At 35.5% G+C, this 18,430-nt stretch overlaps 1 protein-coding gene across 1 annotated transcript; it reads left to right on the top strand.

Moving 5' to 3' along the window:
- The first annotated feature begins 647 nt into the window (after positions 1-647).
- LOC118271899 (zinc finger CCHC domain-containing protein 24) lies at positions 648-16,319 on the top strand. Its single transcript, XM_035588159.2, has 4 exons — positions 648-943; positions 7,604-7,798; positions 11,363-11,527; positions 11,917-16,319. Exons 1-4 carry the CDS (start codon positions 833-835, stop codon positions 12,028-12,030), a joined length of 585 nt encoding a protein of 194 aa, XP_035444052.1. The 5' UTR covers positions 648-832; the 3' UTR covers positions 12,031-16,319.
- The last annotated feature ends 2,111 nt before the right edge of the window (positions 16,320-18,430 follow it).

The following is an 18,430-nucleotide window of genomic DNA, read 5'->3' as shown; positions in this document are numbered from 1 at the left end:
AAATTACATGTACTCTAATGTGAAACTTTCAGTACTTCAGTAGTACTGTATGACTGTTACTACGTAATGTAACGATGTACGATATCGTGAATAGTGTTGTGGTACGGAGTGAACCAAAATATTGCTCTCCCGACTGCCCCGGCGCGGACGGGTGCGCCCACATGCTCGCCGCTAGTGATGTGCAACGTTCCATATCGATAACTCTGTCGTAGGAATATCGAATATAAAGGACTTTGATCCTTTACGTTAACTTAAAATGTATCAATTTTATACATGTGTATTTCATTGGCTAGAAAAACGTTTTTAAATAATAAATATGTTTTCTAACAAATGCAATATTATTTAATGTTTTGTAAATTGAGATGAAATTATCATACGACATGCATTTACTCGTACAAGCGCTTATTAAAAATGTACTACTTTTCTCTTATTGTCGGTCCAAAGTTATAAAAGGAAGAAACGTAAACCACAGTTATCTAATCAAAGCAAAGCAAAACCCTATTTTTACTTTCATCACTCTTTCAATTCTCTTTGCCAGAAAATGTTAACTTTTAATAATATATTTCCAACATCTTAATCGATAACGAAACACTAATTTAACATCCAGACGTCCCTTAGCCACATCTCCCGTCTTAAGGAGCGGCGGCGACCGCTAGTCACATCGTAGCCGGCGCGGGCGCATCCCGTTGAACCGAACGCGTTCCAAAAATACCCGCCGACCGGGCCGCGACGCGATGGCCTGACGAACCAAACAAAGAATAACCAAAATTTCATACAAAACTTACATTTTGCTAGCTCCAGTGTTGTGACAGTGGTATGGTCTTCTGGTGCGATGTCGCCGACTGCGATTGGTGCGGACCTGCCCCAGTGGTGCGGCAAGACCGAGGGCTGCCCCCAAGCCCTCCTCGGCTGGCTCTACTTAACCCACGACCAGAATGATCAGGTACCAATATGTTTACCAGCTAATAATACGGATAGTTAATTCTGCAATACAAATTAAAGTCATGTGGCAAACCATCTGTATTCGTTCAAAAATAGAATCATTAATTACTATTTTTTCATTTCAAAATTCTGTTCTATTACTCCCTTCTTTGATGTTATCGAGTGCGAGTGTGGTTCTCGGAAGAGAGCGATATACAAACCGTAGTATAATAGATATGCAGTGAACAATCCAAAGTGATGAATTGGTAATTTCTCCCTGATCCATATTGCGTTGTGACGTCACAGAGAGTAGCAAAATAAATCTAACGGCTTCATAGTAGTATGAGTCAACGGTCGATTATTCCAATAGTTTCGTAATGTTTTACACCGGCATTAGCATCTAGTTAAAGCTTTTACGCCTTATACGGACCTAAGGACCATGTTGTTATTTTGGTCCTAATTCTGCAAACACGTAGGCGTAGGAGTAATAGTAATTTGTTCCATGAACAAATCCATTTGTTTTATTGATAAACATTCATTTATGTGTCTTATGTATTCAGTATAAATAAATACAGGCTTGAAATGACAAATCAAAGATTCAAACTACCATTTTTTATATGATCATCGTATAAGTGCATCTGTCCGCATTATGAAAGTCAAATAGAGTAGTGACCAGCATGGACGGAGGCGGGATCAAAATAGTTTCTATACGGTATAAACAGCTAAGAAATCGCGCCTAAATCCGGCAACGTGGGGTCATTGACATAAAAAATTAAATACGCCATATTTATGCATATTCCGCGCGGCTGTTGAGGCAATTAATGGTACTGTCAATTTACTGAATGTAAGCAAGTACTTGTACTCCGTCTCTCAGTGCTTCAATTAATACTTAGTTTTAATGTATTTCCTCAATATATTAACCGCTAATTACCAGTGATTAGATACATTAATGTATTTTATTGCGAAAACCACAATATACGTACATCTTATTTTAACATCTCTTCATTAGTTTCAGTTTAATATCGGAACTTTTAAATGTGATTATTTTGTAAAGAAGTATTTATCTAAATCACTTTTACCACGTCAGAAGAGACTTAACCTTGTTTTTATAAAGATTAAAGTTGTTTATCCATTAGTAATATAGGGCTTTCCCGGACAAATTATGATATCATCAAACATCTGGTGCACCTTCCATGTAACAACGTCATACATATATCCCTTGTAAGAGTGCGCTGTGTAAAATTAAACATTGAATGAAATGTGGACAATAGTCTAGAATGCCGTTTTCCCCTTTACCTCTTTTGATTGACTGTATAGTTTTTTTTTAAGGGGGGAAAATCATCCTTATCCAAAATGCCTTAGGCTCGCCTAAGGCATTTTCGATGGCGAGAGAAGTGAAGAGTGTCAGACTCTTACTGACTAATAACCATCCCGTTTCTACTCCAGCTTTTCAAGCCGGAGCCCCGGCTAACCCGCTAGGTAGTCCGGATCAGGGACTGTACGGTTGGCATAATGATTCTACATGGGAAAATTCTTTGAGTAAATATATTGTTATTGTTTCGGGTCTGAGTGTGATGTGCATGTGTAATTGTATTATGTGTGTAAACACATCCACGACACAAAACAAAATCCTAGTATAGGGAAATGTTTTTATTACATTGTAATATGTAATTTTTGTTCAAGAATTTTATATAATTCAAATTACAAACACATGCTTGTATCTTTCCCTCGCTCAAAGTATACAACGCTCGCGGGAAAATAAACAACTTCGCTCTCTGTTGTAGTTTATATCAATATTTTTATCATCCCGCCTTTGTTTCTCTATATCCAATGAAGATTTCTTAAAATATTCTGGAAAGCTTTTCATAAAATTCATTTGGCAATTTATTAAATTAAATTAACATTTTGAAAGAAATGAGTTGATAGTCTTTCTGAGCTTGTTTAGAAACCAATGACATACGGTGAAGGAAAACATCATTAGACACCTTTTTTTAAGGGGTGAAAATCATCCAATGACTTCTCCTGCCTTGGGCGAGGCGAGAGGGAGTCTCAGACTTTTACTGACTAAAAACCACCGGCCGCAGCGCCGGTAACCTGCTAGGTAGAGAGAACTGAGAACCTAAAAATCATTCATTTTGATACAAAAAAATCTCTCTGTACTCATATAATTAAAAAACTGAGCTAAGTGTACAGATGGATTCGTTCCTCTTCCTGCCACAGTAGGTGCTCACAATCAGATCACGGGATCATCTGCCAGCTGACCTTCCTTTTCCGGTCCTTGTTCTCAACTCGTGTACCTTCCTGCCCCACCTACAACTCCATTTACCAAGTTACATTAAAAATACACTATAAAATAAAATGTTCTACATCATGGTGATATTAATTGTTGCACATGTTTGACGTAGTACCGGTCTACTTTTACTACTTATTCCAAACTTTCGAAAATACTCTGTCAGATCCTGGAATCGAACCCGAGTCCCCTTGCGCGACAGCTAATGTCGCGCTTGCAGTCAATGATCGAACTGCTTATTCAAATTAAAACTAATCTAAATTTTGTTTGACAAAATTAATATAATTTACTAATTCGTAAAACTAAAATTAAATATCAGAGACAGCAGATGGCTGGTCAAGAGGTTTTGTTAGATTTTTTAAAACTCATCAGAATCTTACTGCCCTACTCAGAGACGCTTAATTATTACTTAACTATTCCTAATTAACGATTACACAATAACCATTATGACTTTGAATACGGCAGTTAAACATGAAAAACAAAAAAATAAGGATACCTATCGTATTATTGTTACTCAATGTGTCAGCTCTCCCACTCCGTTGTCATATATTCGGGTTTACTCGTTAGAACTGTCATAGATACTCGTATGACAACCGTGACCGACGTTAACGGGCGTCTCAGACACGAAATACCGTCTTACAGAATACAGTTTCTAAGTAAAATACATCTGACTATACCACAGTCAAATCTAATCTCTATTAAATCCACTTTAAATTATAATGGGCGCGATAATTGAGAAAAAACATTCAGAGAAAACTATGATATTTTTTTATATTTGAAATCGAATAACCGAAATTAGTTGGGATACTCAAAAATATTACGTCATTTCGCTATAGTTTATACGTCGCATAACTATATGGATTGCTGTAGGTACAAAAGCCTACGATGACAGCAGTAACTCTTCATTAACCGAAAAAGTGAGATTTTTGAAACGAATTAATTTTACCTTTCTACAATTTTGTTATAACTTTCGTGAGACATAATAAATTAATTAACTGTTTGACGAGAAACAGCGTGAATATGAGCCTCTAGCATGGCTTGAAACTAGTCGAGTTCCTCGTCAAACAGTTACGTGAGTAAGTCGATAACATAATAATTAACGTCAGTAATTCGTCCTCATTAAACGAAGACAAAAATGGTCCCACCGATGTCTCTGTGAACGGGAAATTGTGCGTCCAGAAGTGTGCTGACACACGCGTGATGGAAACCAGACAGGTAGCAGCCGTCAGCGGTCTAATTATAGAGTTATGGTTAGCTCGACACCATGCACCCTGCGTTAATTGTGTACGGGAATGTGAGTAACTGAAACTGGTCCTAGGAAGCGATCTATTTACATATACAAGGACCAAATAGGTTCCTTTTTCCTGGTCCAGCTAGGTTATTCTGTAATTGTCAAGTCAACGAAATATTTGAAGTGAGTTCGACCACGGTCAGCCATGTCATTGGTTGTGAAAATAATCTCGACCAATGGCGTTTGCCTTTTTTCTGGTCCTGTTGTCCGAAAATCGTGTTTAAGAAAGTTAAATTGATTTCTCTGTAAACAAAGTTTAAAGTACATTTTTATATTTTTTCACTCTTTTATTTCTAGTTAAAGGACTGTATCGTGATCATTTAAATAATAAGTAAATAATTAACTTTAGAGAAAAGAAATTAAAAATTAATGGTTGTAGTTAACCGATTACAATAAAACATATTTTCAAAATCGATTCCAAACACTAATCTCACTTCGCCACACTTAACTAGTGTTTACAATCAAGCGTGCAGTAGGTGTCGAGGTGATCAAAGCGGTGCTCCACAGGATGTCCCATCGTAAGCAATAAGACACCTCACTCTGTATATCTCAGCTCCACCTCAGTTTTATGGTGTAATTCAAAACAATGGGGTTATGGAGTGGGTTTCACATGATGCCGCCTATGTTATGTTTCTAGAAACTATTTATATTGGAGAAAATCTAAACAGAACCTTAAAAATATAAGTTTATAATTTCTGGAACTTTTGACATTGAGCTAGAAAATTAGTACTGATGTAGTGGTTGGATGCGTAGAGCTGAACATCGAGGGCAGTGGCGTGCTATTCAAGAGGGGCCGATGATATTATTGTTGATCCTGATATTAAATAAATATAAAAAAATAAGTGTAAATCAGATCTTAAATAAAAAATCGCTTCAGTAATAAATGAAAACAATAAACATACTAAATGAGCATATGTTTTTATATTAAAAGATGCGAAAGATGGCGTGAAGCCACTATCGATATATCGCATACTCGAACTGAGCATCTTCATCTCAAAGCTACATTACGGCGACGCACAGTTTAGTATCAATGGAAACAGTCACATAATTTCACAGCTTACCTACCACATCTTCATAGCATAACTACATAGCACATCTCTATTGGAAAAACTCCCTAATGCACTGAAAAATGTAGTTACAGTACAGACGCCGAGAATGTCTCCACCCACCGGTCCCGGCCCCGGTATTTATAGCTGGCCATAATAAACAAACGTGCGATATTATATCCGTCTTCATACACACCGCTTTATAATTCTGATACTAAGTGAAATGGCTGCTTTGAACATCGTTTCGGTTGCAATTTGTGGCCGTCATATCGTTTTGGAAAACAATTTTATTATCTGTAGGAATGTTTTATTGCATTGCATTTAGATTAAGAGGACTAACGCCTTTATTCAGCAGTGGACGTCTCTCGGCTGATGATTATGATTGCATTTAGAATTGGGTATAAAATTACGCTGCTCAATTTTTGGCACTTATACTTGATACTGATTATTTTTCACTCGCTCTATGAATGTAAAATTACACCAATAATACGCAATAATCACATCATACTAATATTATAAATATGAAAATTTATTTGTTTGAGTGTTTGGATATTTTTCCGCCAATTACGATAAAACTTCTGAACGGATTTTGATGAAATTTGGTATACAGACAGGGTATGAGCTGACTTAGGTGAGAGGATACTTTTTATTCCCCGGGAACGTGAAGCAGCTGGCAGAAGTTGTAAAAATTATATCAGTTAACTTTCAAGTTACATGTAGTGTGTTATGAGTCAAATGGTGTTAATTAAAGTAGAACCAGGTACAACACGTATTTTTCTTGAGAAAAGCATCAAATTATTATGTTTTATCATTAAATTTATCAACTAACAATACAAATAGCAAGATCTTCAAATAACACGAAGGACATTTTGTTAAAACAGATTAATCTTAATTTTTCTTAACTTGACGATTGCAAACACGTTTCTTCCCAATGTTTGCTCTGTTTAACTGCTTATGTACTTGTTATTAAGTCAATTGTCTGGCGGGAGTTCCACAATTATCACAATTACAACAAGTTAAGATGGTGACGAGCAGAATTTAATTTATCTAATAATCATAACCTTAATTTAAGTACCTTAAGGTTGATATTTTATTGTATCGAGATTGATTGCCGATCAATGAACACGAAATGAGAGTGAAACCTTCCACTGGATTGTAAGTTTGTTCCTTAGCATTTGAAGATGAATCCATTCTGCTTCTGCATAATTAATTAGACCCAAATCAACTACCATTGTTTTAAGTTACGTTAGAATTTAATAAAGATAGATAAATAAATGATTAAAACGTTCCATAAATAAACACAAAATAGACAGACGACGTTTAGCTCCGAAGAAGCAGATCGTATAAAAATGTCCCCCATCTTACAACTGCCTAACAAATCAGTAATGATCGTTGAAAAAACACGCATTAGCATTTAGCCCATTTGTGTCCGCGCGTGATTCAGAGCGTCAACGCACGTTCGAAATTGGAACGGGTGCGCGGGCTCAATAATTCGTTGAACAGATGCGCGAGCGCGGCTCCATCGACCAATCGCCGCGCGTGGGCCATTATTTACTGCAATTTCATTTGTCTAATCGCCGCCGCATATTGGTCGTGATTAAAGACGTCTAGGAATGTCCTGGTCACTCAATGGCGTACTGGAATCATTCTTTGGTTTGTTCCAATTTTCATTAATGGTATTGCATGATCATAATTCTAAAAGTAGTTTTTAAATTAGGTTGATTGATTGGTGTTTTTGGGTCCTTTTTTCGACTATTATTTGTGATATTGGTCTTTAGAAGCATCTGAAAGTCAGATGAAATATTTTACTCAGTACTTTAATGTAAACGTCTGGAGGATTACGATTTATTTACATTTATATTACGCAAGTATTGCGCACTATAAACGTGAAACTAAAAGTTATAATTTACTAGGTAAATAAGAACTAAATCTGTTTCAATTTTAGAATAGAAGTTTTTTCTAAAGTTGTCTTGCAGTTCAGCCTATATTTACAAATAAAAAAGTATTTATAAGAGTATTTTACTATATTAACTTGATTGTAATACTATTTTCCAGTGGGTGCCCGGTTCAGTATGGGGCCCTCTACCAACGGCAGCGTCAGGGCCTGCAGCCCCACCAGCTGATGACACCAGTTCTCTAGCAGAACAGTTGGCAGCCCTATCATTGAGGAGACCACCTCGACCGCCACCTCCGGCGTACATGTGCCATCTATGTTTCAAGAAAGGACATTACATTGGAGATTGCCCTCAGGTAAGGCTGGTTGAAATTTTCTATCAGATACAACCCTGTCATTCTAACTGGACATCACATTAAAAGCCTTTACATCTATCTTCGAAGGGGTTGCTGCACAACTGTAGTACCCTTAGTATGAGTTAACTTTACGTTTAAAGTAATCGAACGAGAGCGTTCAGCGCTCTGATTGGTCAGCTCGCATAAACCAACCAATCAGAGCACCGTACGCGCTCTCGTTTTTCAGGTTACTGTAATTTTAACGTAACACACGGTAAGTGTGTGCGTATAATATTTGCCGGACACCAGACATTTTTCCCGACAGGCTTTACTGCTGTAATCGTTGTATTTACTTATCTGAGTTCGTAATATCACGTAGCTTGCGCCCGAATCGCAGTGACTGGGATTAATCAATCTTAGAATTAGCCCATCATTTGCTGCAAGACAGAGTTAAGTGAGACAGACATAATGTATTTTCAACTGCGTCTCACAAAGCGGCAGTTAAGAAGTTAACATGTGAGATAGGTTCATGGATGTTGACTATTCTAAGCTCCATAATATATGTAGACACCAGTGCAACGTGCTCTTAGAGACATCTGCTATATACGTACGTGACTATGAGGGGACATAAAACTCCTCTAATTAGTTAGTAGACAAAATAACAGCTTAGCTTTTGCCCAGTGTAGTCTGAAACACAAACAATATTCTAAAGGTTAATCTTTCTTAGCCCATGTTTTTGGGGACTACCTAGTGGGTTTACCGGGGATTCGGCTCGAAGGGCAGAAGTAGGAACGGGGTGGTTTTTGTCAGTAAGTCTGACACTCCTTTCGCCTCGCCCAAAGTGGGAGAAGCAATTGGATTATTTATTTATTTACAAATTTACATATGCAACATTACAGCTTACGCCAATACGTTATACAGCCCAAAGAAGAAATTAAAAAGTAATACAATTGGATGATTTTCCCCCTTTAAAAAAGCCAATGTTTTTCGAAAACGAAGCATGTTACGCCTACCTAAATACACGATTGTATTTAATTGTATCGACAGACATTGAGTTTTCATTGCATTTGTTAACGACACCAGACGGGTAGCGGATACCGTTCCTGTTTCAGTAAACAAATAAATTAACGACGTTAGTAATGATCCTAAAACGAAAAACATTGACGAATCTTTTTTTAAATCGATTAATTTCTCTCGTAAACGCTGTTTTGGGATACAAACTGTCTGATCGCCTGAAGTCGGATGTCTGATGGTGATCCGTCGGGCGTACTGCCAAATTAGTCACATGATATTTTTAATTTTTACTTTTATCGTACATGCGATATCTTTTCTTAAACTATCCCTTCCGTGTTGAGAATTGATACATTTTTAATAAAAACACACTTAATTTTCCACTTTCTCAATCCTTTTAATTAATCCTTAAAAACAAATTATGATATCTCGTTCAAACTAATTTTCATTGAAAGTTACCATTAAAATCTACAGCATATATTTTTTTTAGTTTTCTTATTCACTTATTTTAAAAGTTAGAGGGCAGGACACATTCTATAGACCTCATTTTTCCACTTTGGAAGCGTCTATCTTTCAAACGATTGATTTTGACGAAAAATGGTTTTAGGAACCATGACGTATTTTTTTATGTCCTATCCATAGACAACCATCACGGATAGGTGAGACGAAAAAAAAATTTTTTGAAGAGATGCAGTGACCGCGCGCTCTCCGCCCTCTATCTCGAAAACGGTTCACCGTATAAAAAAAAAGTTTATACAAAAGTTGTAGAGAATTTTGTATGCTACAATATTGCTATTGAATACAATTACCAAAAACCCATAGGAAATGAGTTATTTAAAAAAACCGCAAAAATACGATTTTTGGGCCCTTTGACCCTGAATTTTAAGGGTTGCTTACACCCTACCATATGTAGGTTTTGAGACAAGTTTAAGGGGGTCAATATACAAGTATTTTAGTTATAAGACTATTCGATGGCTATCTTATAAATACTATGATTCGGCGCTCATTTCCAAACTGTTTAAAATTTTGACATACCAATAAATGCACATCATAATCACCATCGCTTGAACAATCAAATCAATGAACCAAAGCAATCAATGGAAGCATTAATACAGCAATTAATTATTATCAATCAATTTTCAATACACTCAGTGACTTTATCACTCTGAACTCGATCCCAGAAATCAGTATGTACATTGTACAAATGTATTAAAACAATGATGGTATTCATTGGTTCGGCCCGCGTGGACTCTAATTCTAGGAACGTTGAGTTCGGCTGTAACTCACGCGCCGTCGTGATCATGTTCAAAACAAGAGTGTTGTGCTCTCTATCGGGTGTGTTACAAAGCTGGCTCTGTGCAGTTTTGACCTGAACCAAGCGATAAACTGTTTATACTCGGTTTGATTTAGATCTAGTTTTTGGAAGTTATGTTATGCCTACTGTTCTTTGTTTTGACTGTTTTCGTTTTTTCGTTTGGGATGGTGTTTGTGGATTAGATTTCTGATACCTACGTATTACTGGATTTTTTTATTTACTATGAAAATTGAGATGATTTTTATTTATAGAAGTGGAATGTCTTATGTCTTTATAGGCATAAGGCTTCGTAACTGTGACTCTATTTTTTAAAATAGACCTTATGTTAAAAATTGGAGTAACTTTATTTATCATGGCTGATTACACGATACTTTTGATGATGACTTAAACCTTCATAATAGTCATCGATATAATGTATCATATTAAGTATTTTTTTTTATAATAGGAATCTCACTTAAGAGGAGTATCTTTCTGGGTATAATATACGTAAGGACATAAACATATTTCAACAACACTATACTAAACCATAATAATATCAAAAACAAAGGAGAGTGCTAAATCAGGAAGCAAACGAGATGTATCAGTTCTGAGAAATTGATAAACTACATTAACGTAAGAGGTCTTTGTAGTACATTGTAATTGTTGTAATCTACTGGAACTCTTGCGACCTGTGACACTGTGTGTTTAGTGTTTATATGGGCCTCTTTGAATCTGACCTTGAAATATAGTAGATGTAATTTATGGATGGTTGAATTCATGAAAGAAGTGAGGACTCATGATTGAATCGGCTTTTACTACAGTACCAAAATTTCTTCGTAGCTTATTTTGAGCTTCAGGTTATGCTGTCTAATGATGGCCATGCTTATATTGACGTTTAGGACATAAATAAAGAGGTGTAGAACGCAAAAAATCTGGGGCTATTGTTGGTAACCTAGAAGGAGAGGTCGTAGATGTTTTATATCCAAAGATGTTAGCAAAACTTTTTTCGGTGTTTCAAAAATTTCTCAGTAGTAGCACGGAGTCTGGAATTGTGCCCAGTATATGGCAATAGGCTCACCCCCATTAAATATAACTTATAACACAAATGGCGAAAAGTGAATGTACATTGTACAGCGGCATTAATTGTCGTAATATGCACCTCTGCCTACCCCTTCAGGGTTAACAGGCGTAACGTTGCTGCTGGCCAAAAATATTTACTTCAACCTAACTCGCAAACATTTTGGTACGAAATATTCAAGACACATTATATTCTCTTCCAGGCTCGTCCAAAAGGTGAAGGTCTAACTCCATACCAGGGCAAGAAGAGGTGCTTCGGCGAATACAAATGCCCCAAGTGTAAGCGCAAGTGGATGAGCGGCAACTCCTGGGCCAACAACGGGCAGGAATGCATCAAGTGCCGCATCAATGTCTTCCCGCACAAACAAGTAAGCAGCACAGATCTTACTCTCTTTTCTCTCTTCCAAAATTAAGAATTCAGAAGCTACAATTAGGCAAAAACTAACCGGAGTCCCAGTTACCTCCCTTCCCAATCTTCCCAACCTCCGATTCCTGAACAACCCTTAAATTCCTAACCCCCAAAAAGCTAGCAACGCCCTTCTAACGCTCCTGGTGTTTCGGTTGTCCATGAGCGGCGGCGATTGCGTGCTGGTGACCCGTCTCGTTTACCGGCTTATATCTCCAAATATATGATAATATTCCTTACGAGGTAAATTGTCGCGATGAGATGACGATATTGTCAGATACTCGACACAATCCCGGCTTCTAGATGGTGCAGGTACACGGAATTAGACTTATAACCATAATTAAATTTCAGAGGCCGCTGGAGAAACCAGACGGACTGGATGTGAGTGACCAGTCCAAGATCCACCCTCAGCATCTGTGCCAGAAATGCCGCTCTCTTGGATACTATTGCCGCAGGGAGTACTAAATACTTAACCCATAAATTAAACAGTACAAGGACATAGAAATAGAGAGATACGAGTTGAAAATCTAATTTTGTCTTTGTTAGTTCCTGACACGATTCATAGATGGCGCTGTTTATCAAATGTCATCAATCACTCTCATAGATTTTTTTTAAAGATGCGGTAACTTAAATGTTCGTTATTTTCTAGTTTATATATTTACTTATATTTTTAAATTTAAGTTTACTTTTAAAGTTTTAAGATAATGAAATGTATATTTCGAAGGTTTTATCCAAAAAGATTTTTATATGACGAGTTATGAAATACTTACATTTTAAGTATGTTGAGTGCACTAATTTACTGTTGTAACATTTTATCTTAAATATCTTTTCATCATAATTTTGATAATAATGAAATTTGTGTCACGCTGAAGCTATATCGTATTTAATTTTGCTTCAGATTTGTGTGTCAGTATCTTTAGTACGAATTTGCTTTACGCTTAAAGTAATCGAAACGAGTACGCGTTTGGCGCTCTGTGGGCTTAGTACGAGTTTAAAAGCAAACTCTTACTAAAAAAAGTACATGTTTTTGAAGGCCCAACCTAACCTCAAAGAGCCAGCAATCTCTCTTGCAATTTCCCTAGCTTGACTTAGGTATCATCATCATTAAATAAGAAGTCAAGAATAATATGAAAAAAAAGTATTTTCATAATACTAAATTCCTTCAATAAAATTGACACTATGGTCTCAATTAGTGCACTCTATTTTAATGCGTAGCTTACTTTAGTTTAAGTACTATAACTCCAAATGGCATTACAGTTACTTACAGATTTTTATATGTATATTTAGACATTATAAGTGGCTTGTTATAGATATATTATCTATAATATGACATTATGAGATTATTTATGCCATGTTTTATAAAAATGTTATTTGTGTTTGTCGTGTTAACATATTTTTTTCAATGTATATTATGGTCTAAGGTGATTTTATTAACCCTTGATGTTATTCAGTACATATTCAGTTACATATGTGTAGGTAAAATCGTGTTTCGTATGCCATACATTCATATTATTAATTTGTAATTCATTAGTGTACCCAAAGATATGTTTCAATAGGAATGAAGTTCGTTCTATAATCATTTTAAAAGAACATTTAAAAATTACATATTTCCATTGTACAAAAGTTACCTTTTCACCCGCCAATGGAATGGCAAGATGATGCCATAATTAATTATTTTTTAAAAATGTTACATTAATTAAGTACCTACTTATTAAGATATTTTACTAAAACGTAATCCCAAAGAACATGTGAATTCTAAACGTGCCAAAAATGTTAGTTTTTAAGTGGTTTATCCCTATTGTATTGTGCCATTGTTGACAAAATATATTAGATCTAATAAGAGAGATATTATGAAAAGTATATATTGAACATGTTAGCTGCGTTTCGTTGCTATACTCTGAAACAAAATCTATACATATAATAAAATCGTAGAAAAGTGCTGTCTGTACATTGAAAATAAAAATAAAAAAAATAGCAGGGGTTATTGTTATGTCGATGTCGAACCCAAAAATGTAATTAACTTTTTTTTTGTCTGTTTGTCTGTTTGTCTGTTTGTCTGTTTGTCTGTTTGTCTGTTTGTCTGTTTGTCTGTTTGTCTGTTCGTCTGTGCGCGCTAATCTCAGAAACGGCTGATCCGAGTTGGATGCGGTTTTCACGAATATATTGTGGGATGCTTAAATTTACATTTAGTGTTTGTTTCATGTCAATCGGTTCATAAATAAAAAAGTTATGTCAAATTAAAGAATCACGTCGAACATTCTATGCTTATACCATTAATCTCCGCAACTATTTGACGGATTTGGTTGAAATTTGGTACAGATATAGTTTAGAACCTTAGAAAGGACATAGATATATTTTTATTTCAAAAATCAAAAAATAAAAATAAGAAATAAATTATTTATAAATAATTCTATGTCGATCGTTACACGACTTCGGTTCATGTTATTGTTTTAATTCATCGAAAAAAAGTAAATAAATAGTAAAAAGGTATGAAAAAAATAATATCAATATAATTAAACTTTTAGTACAAAGAAAATGCCCGAACGGAGTATAAATAAATAATCCAAGTTGTCTTTATCCTCGATAGATGGCGTTGGGATCGAAATAGATCGCGCTATGGTTTCGTTACATTCATTTGGTTGGGTATCGGCCGAGCGCTTCGGTACTATCGTAGAAAAGTGTATTATCAGTCGTATGATTATTTGTCTGTAGTGGTCCTGCTGTTTCGTATATTCTAAATTGGTTTCGTTGTATTTGTCAATTAATAAGTTTATTTGTTGGGTTTTCCTGGTTTTTTGGTTAAACTATTTAACGTAGGTTTAGTTTGATATCGATTATTAGTAGTTACTGTAGTTAGTTTTTTTAATAAAATTGTAAGTCTAATTTATAAATTAATTAGATTAGATTTAAGTCGTTTCTTTTAAATTATTTAGTTTAAGCTTGGTTATTATAGCATAGAGGATAGGTTGTAATATAGTTTCTTTTTTAATTGTTATAAATTCGTAATTCGTAGCTTTCTTTAGTTTTAAGTTAGTTTAAGTCCGTTTTTAAACTATTTTTTCAATGCCCTAAGTGAGTATACATCTATTAAATTCAAACGCAGAGCTCATTATGTTGATTTTTGAAGAGTTCCCTGGAATATCTTCCACATCTCATTTTTTAAGAGATCCCGCGAGATCGGGAACTATGTGGTTAAAACCAAAAATTTGCCGGAAGTCACTATTCCACGCGAACGAAGTCGCGGGCAAAAGCTAGTGATAAATATTTTGATTAAAATATGTCATGGGAACATGGTAATGGTAATGTTCTCTGCACCACCCAAGGGTCTGATAGGCAGAAAATGCCAACGGCATTATGTCTACCGATGTATTTGTGCATAAAACTTTTAAAATAAATAAATAATGCCCCTGCCAATACGAATTAAACTGAGCTCTAGAAGTCTAGAGCACTACTTATCTTCTCCTCAAATGTTTTTTATTAATTTCTGAATGTTTTCAACAAATCCAAACCAACTATTTTTCTATCAGAATATCTCACTTATAGCGACGAAAACGCAGCTATATGTTAGTGATAGTTGCCAAAACCCTTGCATTATAATTAGGTCTTGTTTCTGAATTAAGTAAATGACATTGAATTCTAAAGGATTTATTATAGTGCTTCTAAATTAACTGTGGATAATCTTATTAAACCAAATGTAGATAAATGTATAATGCTACTTTAGTAACGTTTTCGAAAAAGAAGCTAAAAACACACTCGTTTTTTTTTCAAAAACGAGCAACACACTACTAGCTTTGGTAACTCTTCTGGTGTGGTTATACTTGTGTGAGACAAGAGAGTGTCAGACTCTTACTGACTAAAAATCACGCCGTTTCTGCTCTTGCATCGAGCCGGAGCATCGGTATCTAATCAGAGATCTCGAGATCTCTCTCATATTCGTAAATGCTAATAATCACCTGATCCATCTGCCCGTTTGACCCTATCCCGATATTTTTTAAATGACCTTACTGAGCTCACGGTTAATTTACTAGCACTATAATATTTAATATTTGTATAATCTGTGACGTGCACTGACATTCCTTTTCATGTCATTTACACATCCAATAAAAAAATGTCGTCAAATATTTTACTAACCAAATAAATGATAAGTCGGTGTCGCTGAATCAAAGGTGCTTATAAATAAGAGAATCATTATTATCCCTGTGTGTTTAATTATTATGTCCATCTTATGTTTAAAATCATTAAATTCATAATGTAATTTTCACTCTTCCATTTGTTTCAAAAATCATTTAGAGGTTATGTTTTAAATTTGAATTCTTTAAAAACTTCAAACAGTGTTGCTAATTCACAAATTTCAGATTTTTTTTATTTGTCACGTTACAGTTTTTTTTTAATTAAATTATCTTTATTCTTTATTGCCAAAAAAGTAAATAAGTAAATATCTCTGTGAAGGTTTAATTTTAAGGATTTCCTTATATTATTTTTGATTGTGAAAATTATAATTTTGTAACTATAAGTTGTACTTTCACTCAAGTTTCGTTAATATAGAAGTATTATTATTAAATGTATTACTTAATCATTATTGATGAACATATTATTGTAATCTGTTACTTAAATAGATTTATTGTATGCCGCCATTTTTTATTTTTAATAAAATTTTATAAAAATATTAATTTCTTTCACTTTTTGTATCGCTCACCTTTTCACTGCTCTGAATTTAGGTATAGACTTACTTAGGTACTCACTTACATAATGATCCCACAAAAACATTTCATGTTAAATGTTGCCAAGACGAGACCATATAGCTCGCACTGTCAAAAAGTAATCAGATCCCGTGTAGAGCCAAGTTTCTAAATCTAACCCTACATGCCCAGACCTAAATCGAAAAGCCTAATTTCACACTCAAGTTACGGGGAAATTCTACAGCCATAGCTCGTACTGCGTAGTTCGTAGCGCGTAGCAGAGTTTTTACGCTATAATCTCGTAGGCGTGCAAACCTTGGACGTAACTGGCGAGTTGGCCGCACGGAAAGAGTTTAGAAGATTGAATAGATTTTTAAGCTCAAGCCCATATGACGAATAGCAAAAAGTCCGTGCGGAATAGCAAAAACTCTGCTACGCGCTACGAACTACGCAGTACGAGCTATGGCTGTAGAATTTCCCCGTAACTTGAGTGTGAAATTAGGCTTTTCGATTTAGGTCTGGGCATGTAGGGTTAGAAACTTGGCTCTACACGGGATCTGATTACTTTTTGACAGTGCGAGCTATATGGTCTCGTCTTGGCAACATTTAACATGAAATGTTTTTGTGGGATTTCATTTCTTTTTGTAGGTTGTTAAATATAAGGCAAATGGTTTTTTTCTCCGCGATAGCAAACTTTTAAATCACCGAAATATTCCGAAAATTTTTCATTCAACGAGACAACCGTCAACGACGTCTGCCCTCGCGCGTCTGCCCGCGTTCGGGTGCCGCACTCGCTGACGGGCCGATTATTTTTAGCTACTGCGCGGGGACGAGGGGGCAGGCGGCGGGCGTTGGCGCATACTATACTTACGATGCTTATGTTCAAAAGTATAGGTTGATTAATAAACACTTACCGAAGTGAAGTGTAGTAATATTATTCATATCTAAGTACTTATGGGTAGGATAATGTTTTGATTTGATGAAAAGTTTGTGTTCTATGTACTTGTGTATAATTTTCAGATCTTAAGCAGGAAATAGGGAATTAAGTTTCCCTATTTCAGATTTTTACCCCTCCGCGGCCGCATTCAGACCTCTAATTCAAAAGTTGCGGAAGTCTCGAACAAACTTTCACCCCCTAGTTTAAGGGGTTGGGGGGTAAAAGTTCCAAGTTTTAGGATTTTTTTGTTGTTTGGGTACTAATACTAGCTTACATACCAAATTTCAGTTTTCTAAGACTTCAGGAAGTACCTTAAGAATTTTGTTGATCATCAGTGAGTGAGTGACGAAATCGGGGTATTTTAGATATCAATAAAATCTAAAGTATAAGAGCTATGCAATTGAAACTTTAGAGGTTTATTAAGTCTACCACTGACATTATTCCTGAAAATTTTGTTTATCTGGTATAAAAACTCAAGTTATGAAGGTTCAAAAATACGACGAAGCGCTTAGAAAAGGTAGGTAGTGCCCTTGCGCTTGCGCTTCGCTTGGCACTCGTTTTCACTACCGTGCCCCCAGAAAAAGAAAATACATTGTTCGACTATAAACAAGCTTTTTAATTACACTAAAAGACACTTAAAATTAATCACTTTAACATGTATTCATTGCACAAATCCTTTGGGTCGAAAGACGGTAAATCAATGTAGAAATCCTGGCAGCACACGGATTCTGTGAGGCCTGTCATAGTTGCTGTATTCTGGACGCTCATCATCATAACCCTGGTAATCGTAAGCGTCTCTCTTCACAAAATGACGTTGGTGATGACTCTTGGGCCCCTGGTGACCCAGGTTTCCCTTGGACACTCTGTCATTTTCCTTACTTTTCTTCGCCTCAATAAGGCACAGGCAACACACGATTAGAGCCACAACTGTCAATCTTCCAAACACCGCCATCTTGTTCTTTAACGTTCGAAATTCAATTCAAATATGACAGTTAACGTTTTAGCAACGGTTTTTATATAGGTGGTGTGTTTTTTAAATATATTATTGTATGTGTGTTAATAGATATAATTTGATTGTAAAGATACTACTTACATATAAGTTATTTCTTCGTGCGTTTTTCAAAGATTTTTAAGTACACAATTAGTTAGCGTTACGGTCCTAAGTGTTTAAATCTTTTGTTGCCATTGATTTTTTAAGGTTCATTGAAATAAACTGGTTTTATTTCAATGGAGTAAATAAGTAACACAA

This window comes from Spodoptera frugiperda, chromosome 5 (genome assembly GCF_023101765.2).
Source record: "Spodoptera frugiperda isolate SF20-4 chromosome 5, AGI-APGP_CSIRO_Sfru_2.0, whole genome shotgun sequence".
In the NCBI taxonomy this organism is placed as follows: Eukaryota; Metazoa; Arthropoda; class Insecta; order Lepidoptera; family Noctuidae; genus Spodoptera; species Spodoptera frugiperda.
Note: the sequence above shows the minus strand (reverse complement) of the source record. Positions and strands in the feature narration are given on the sequence as shown.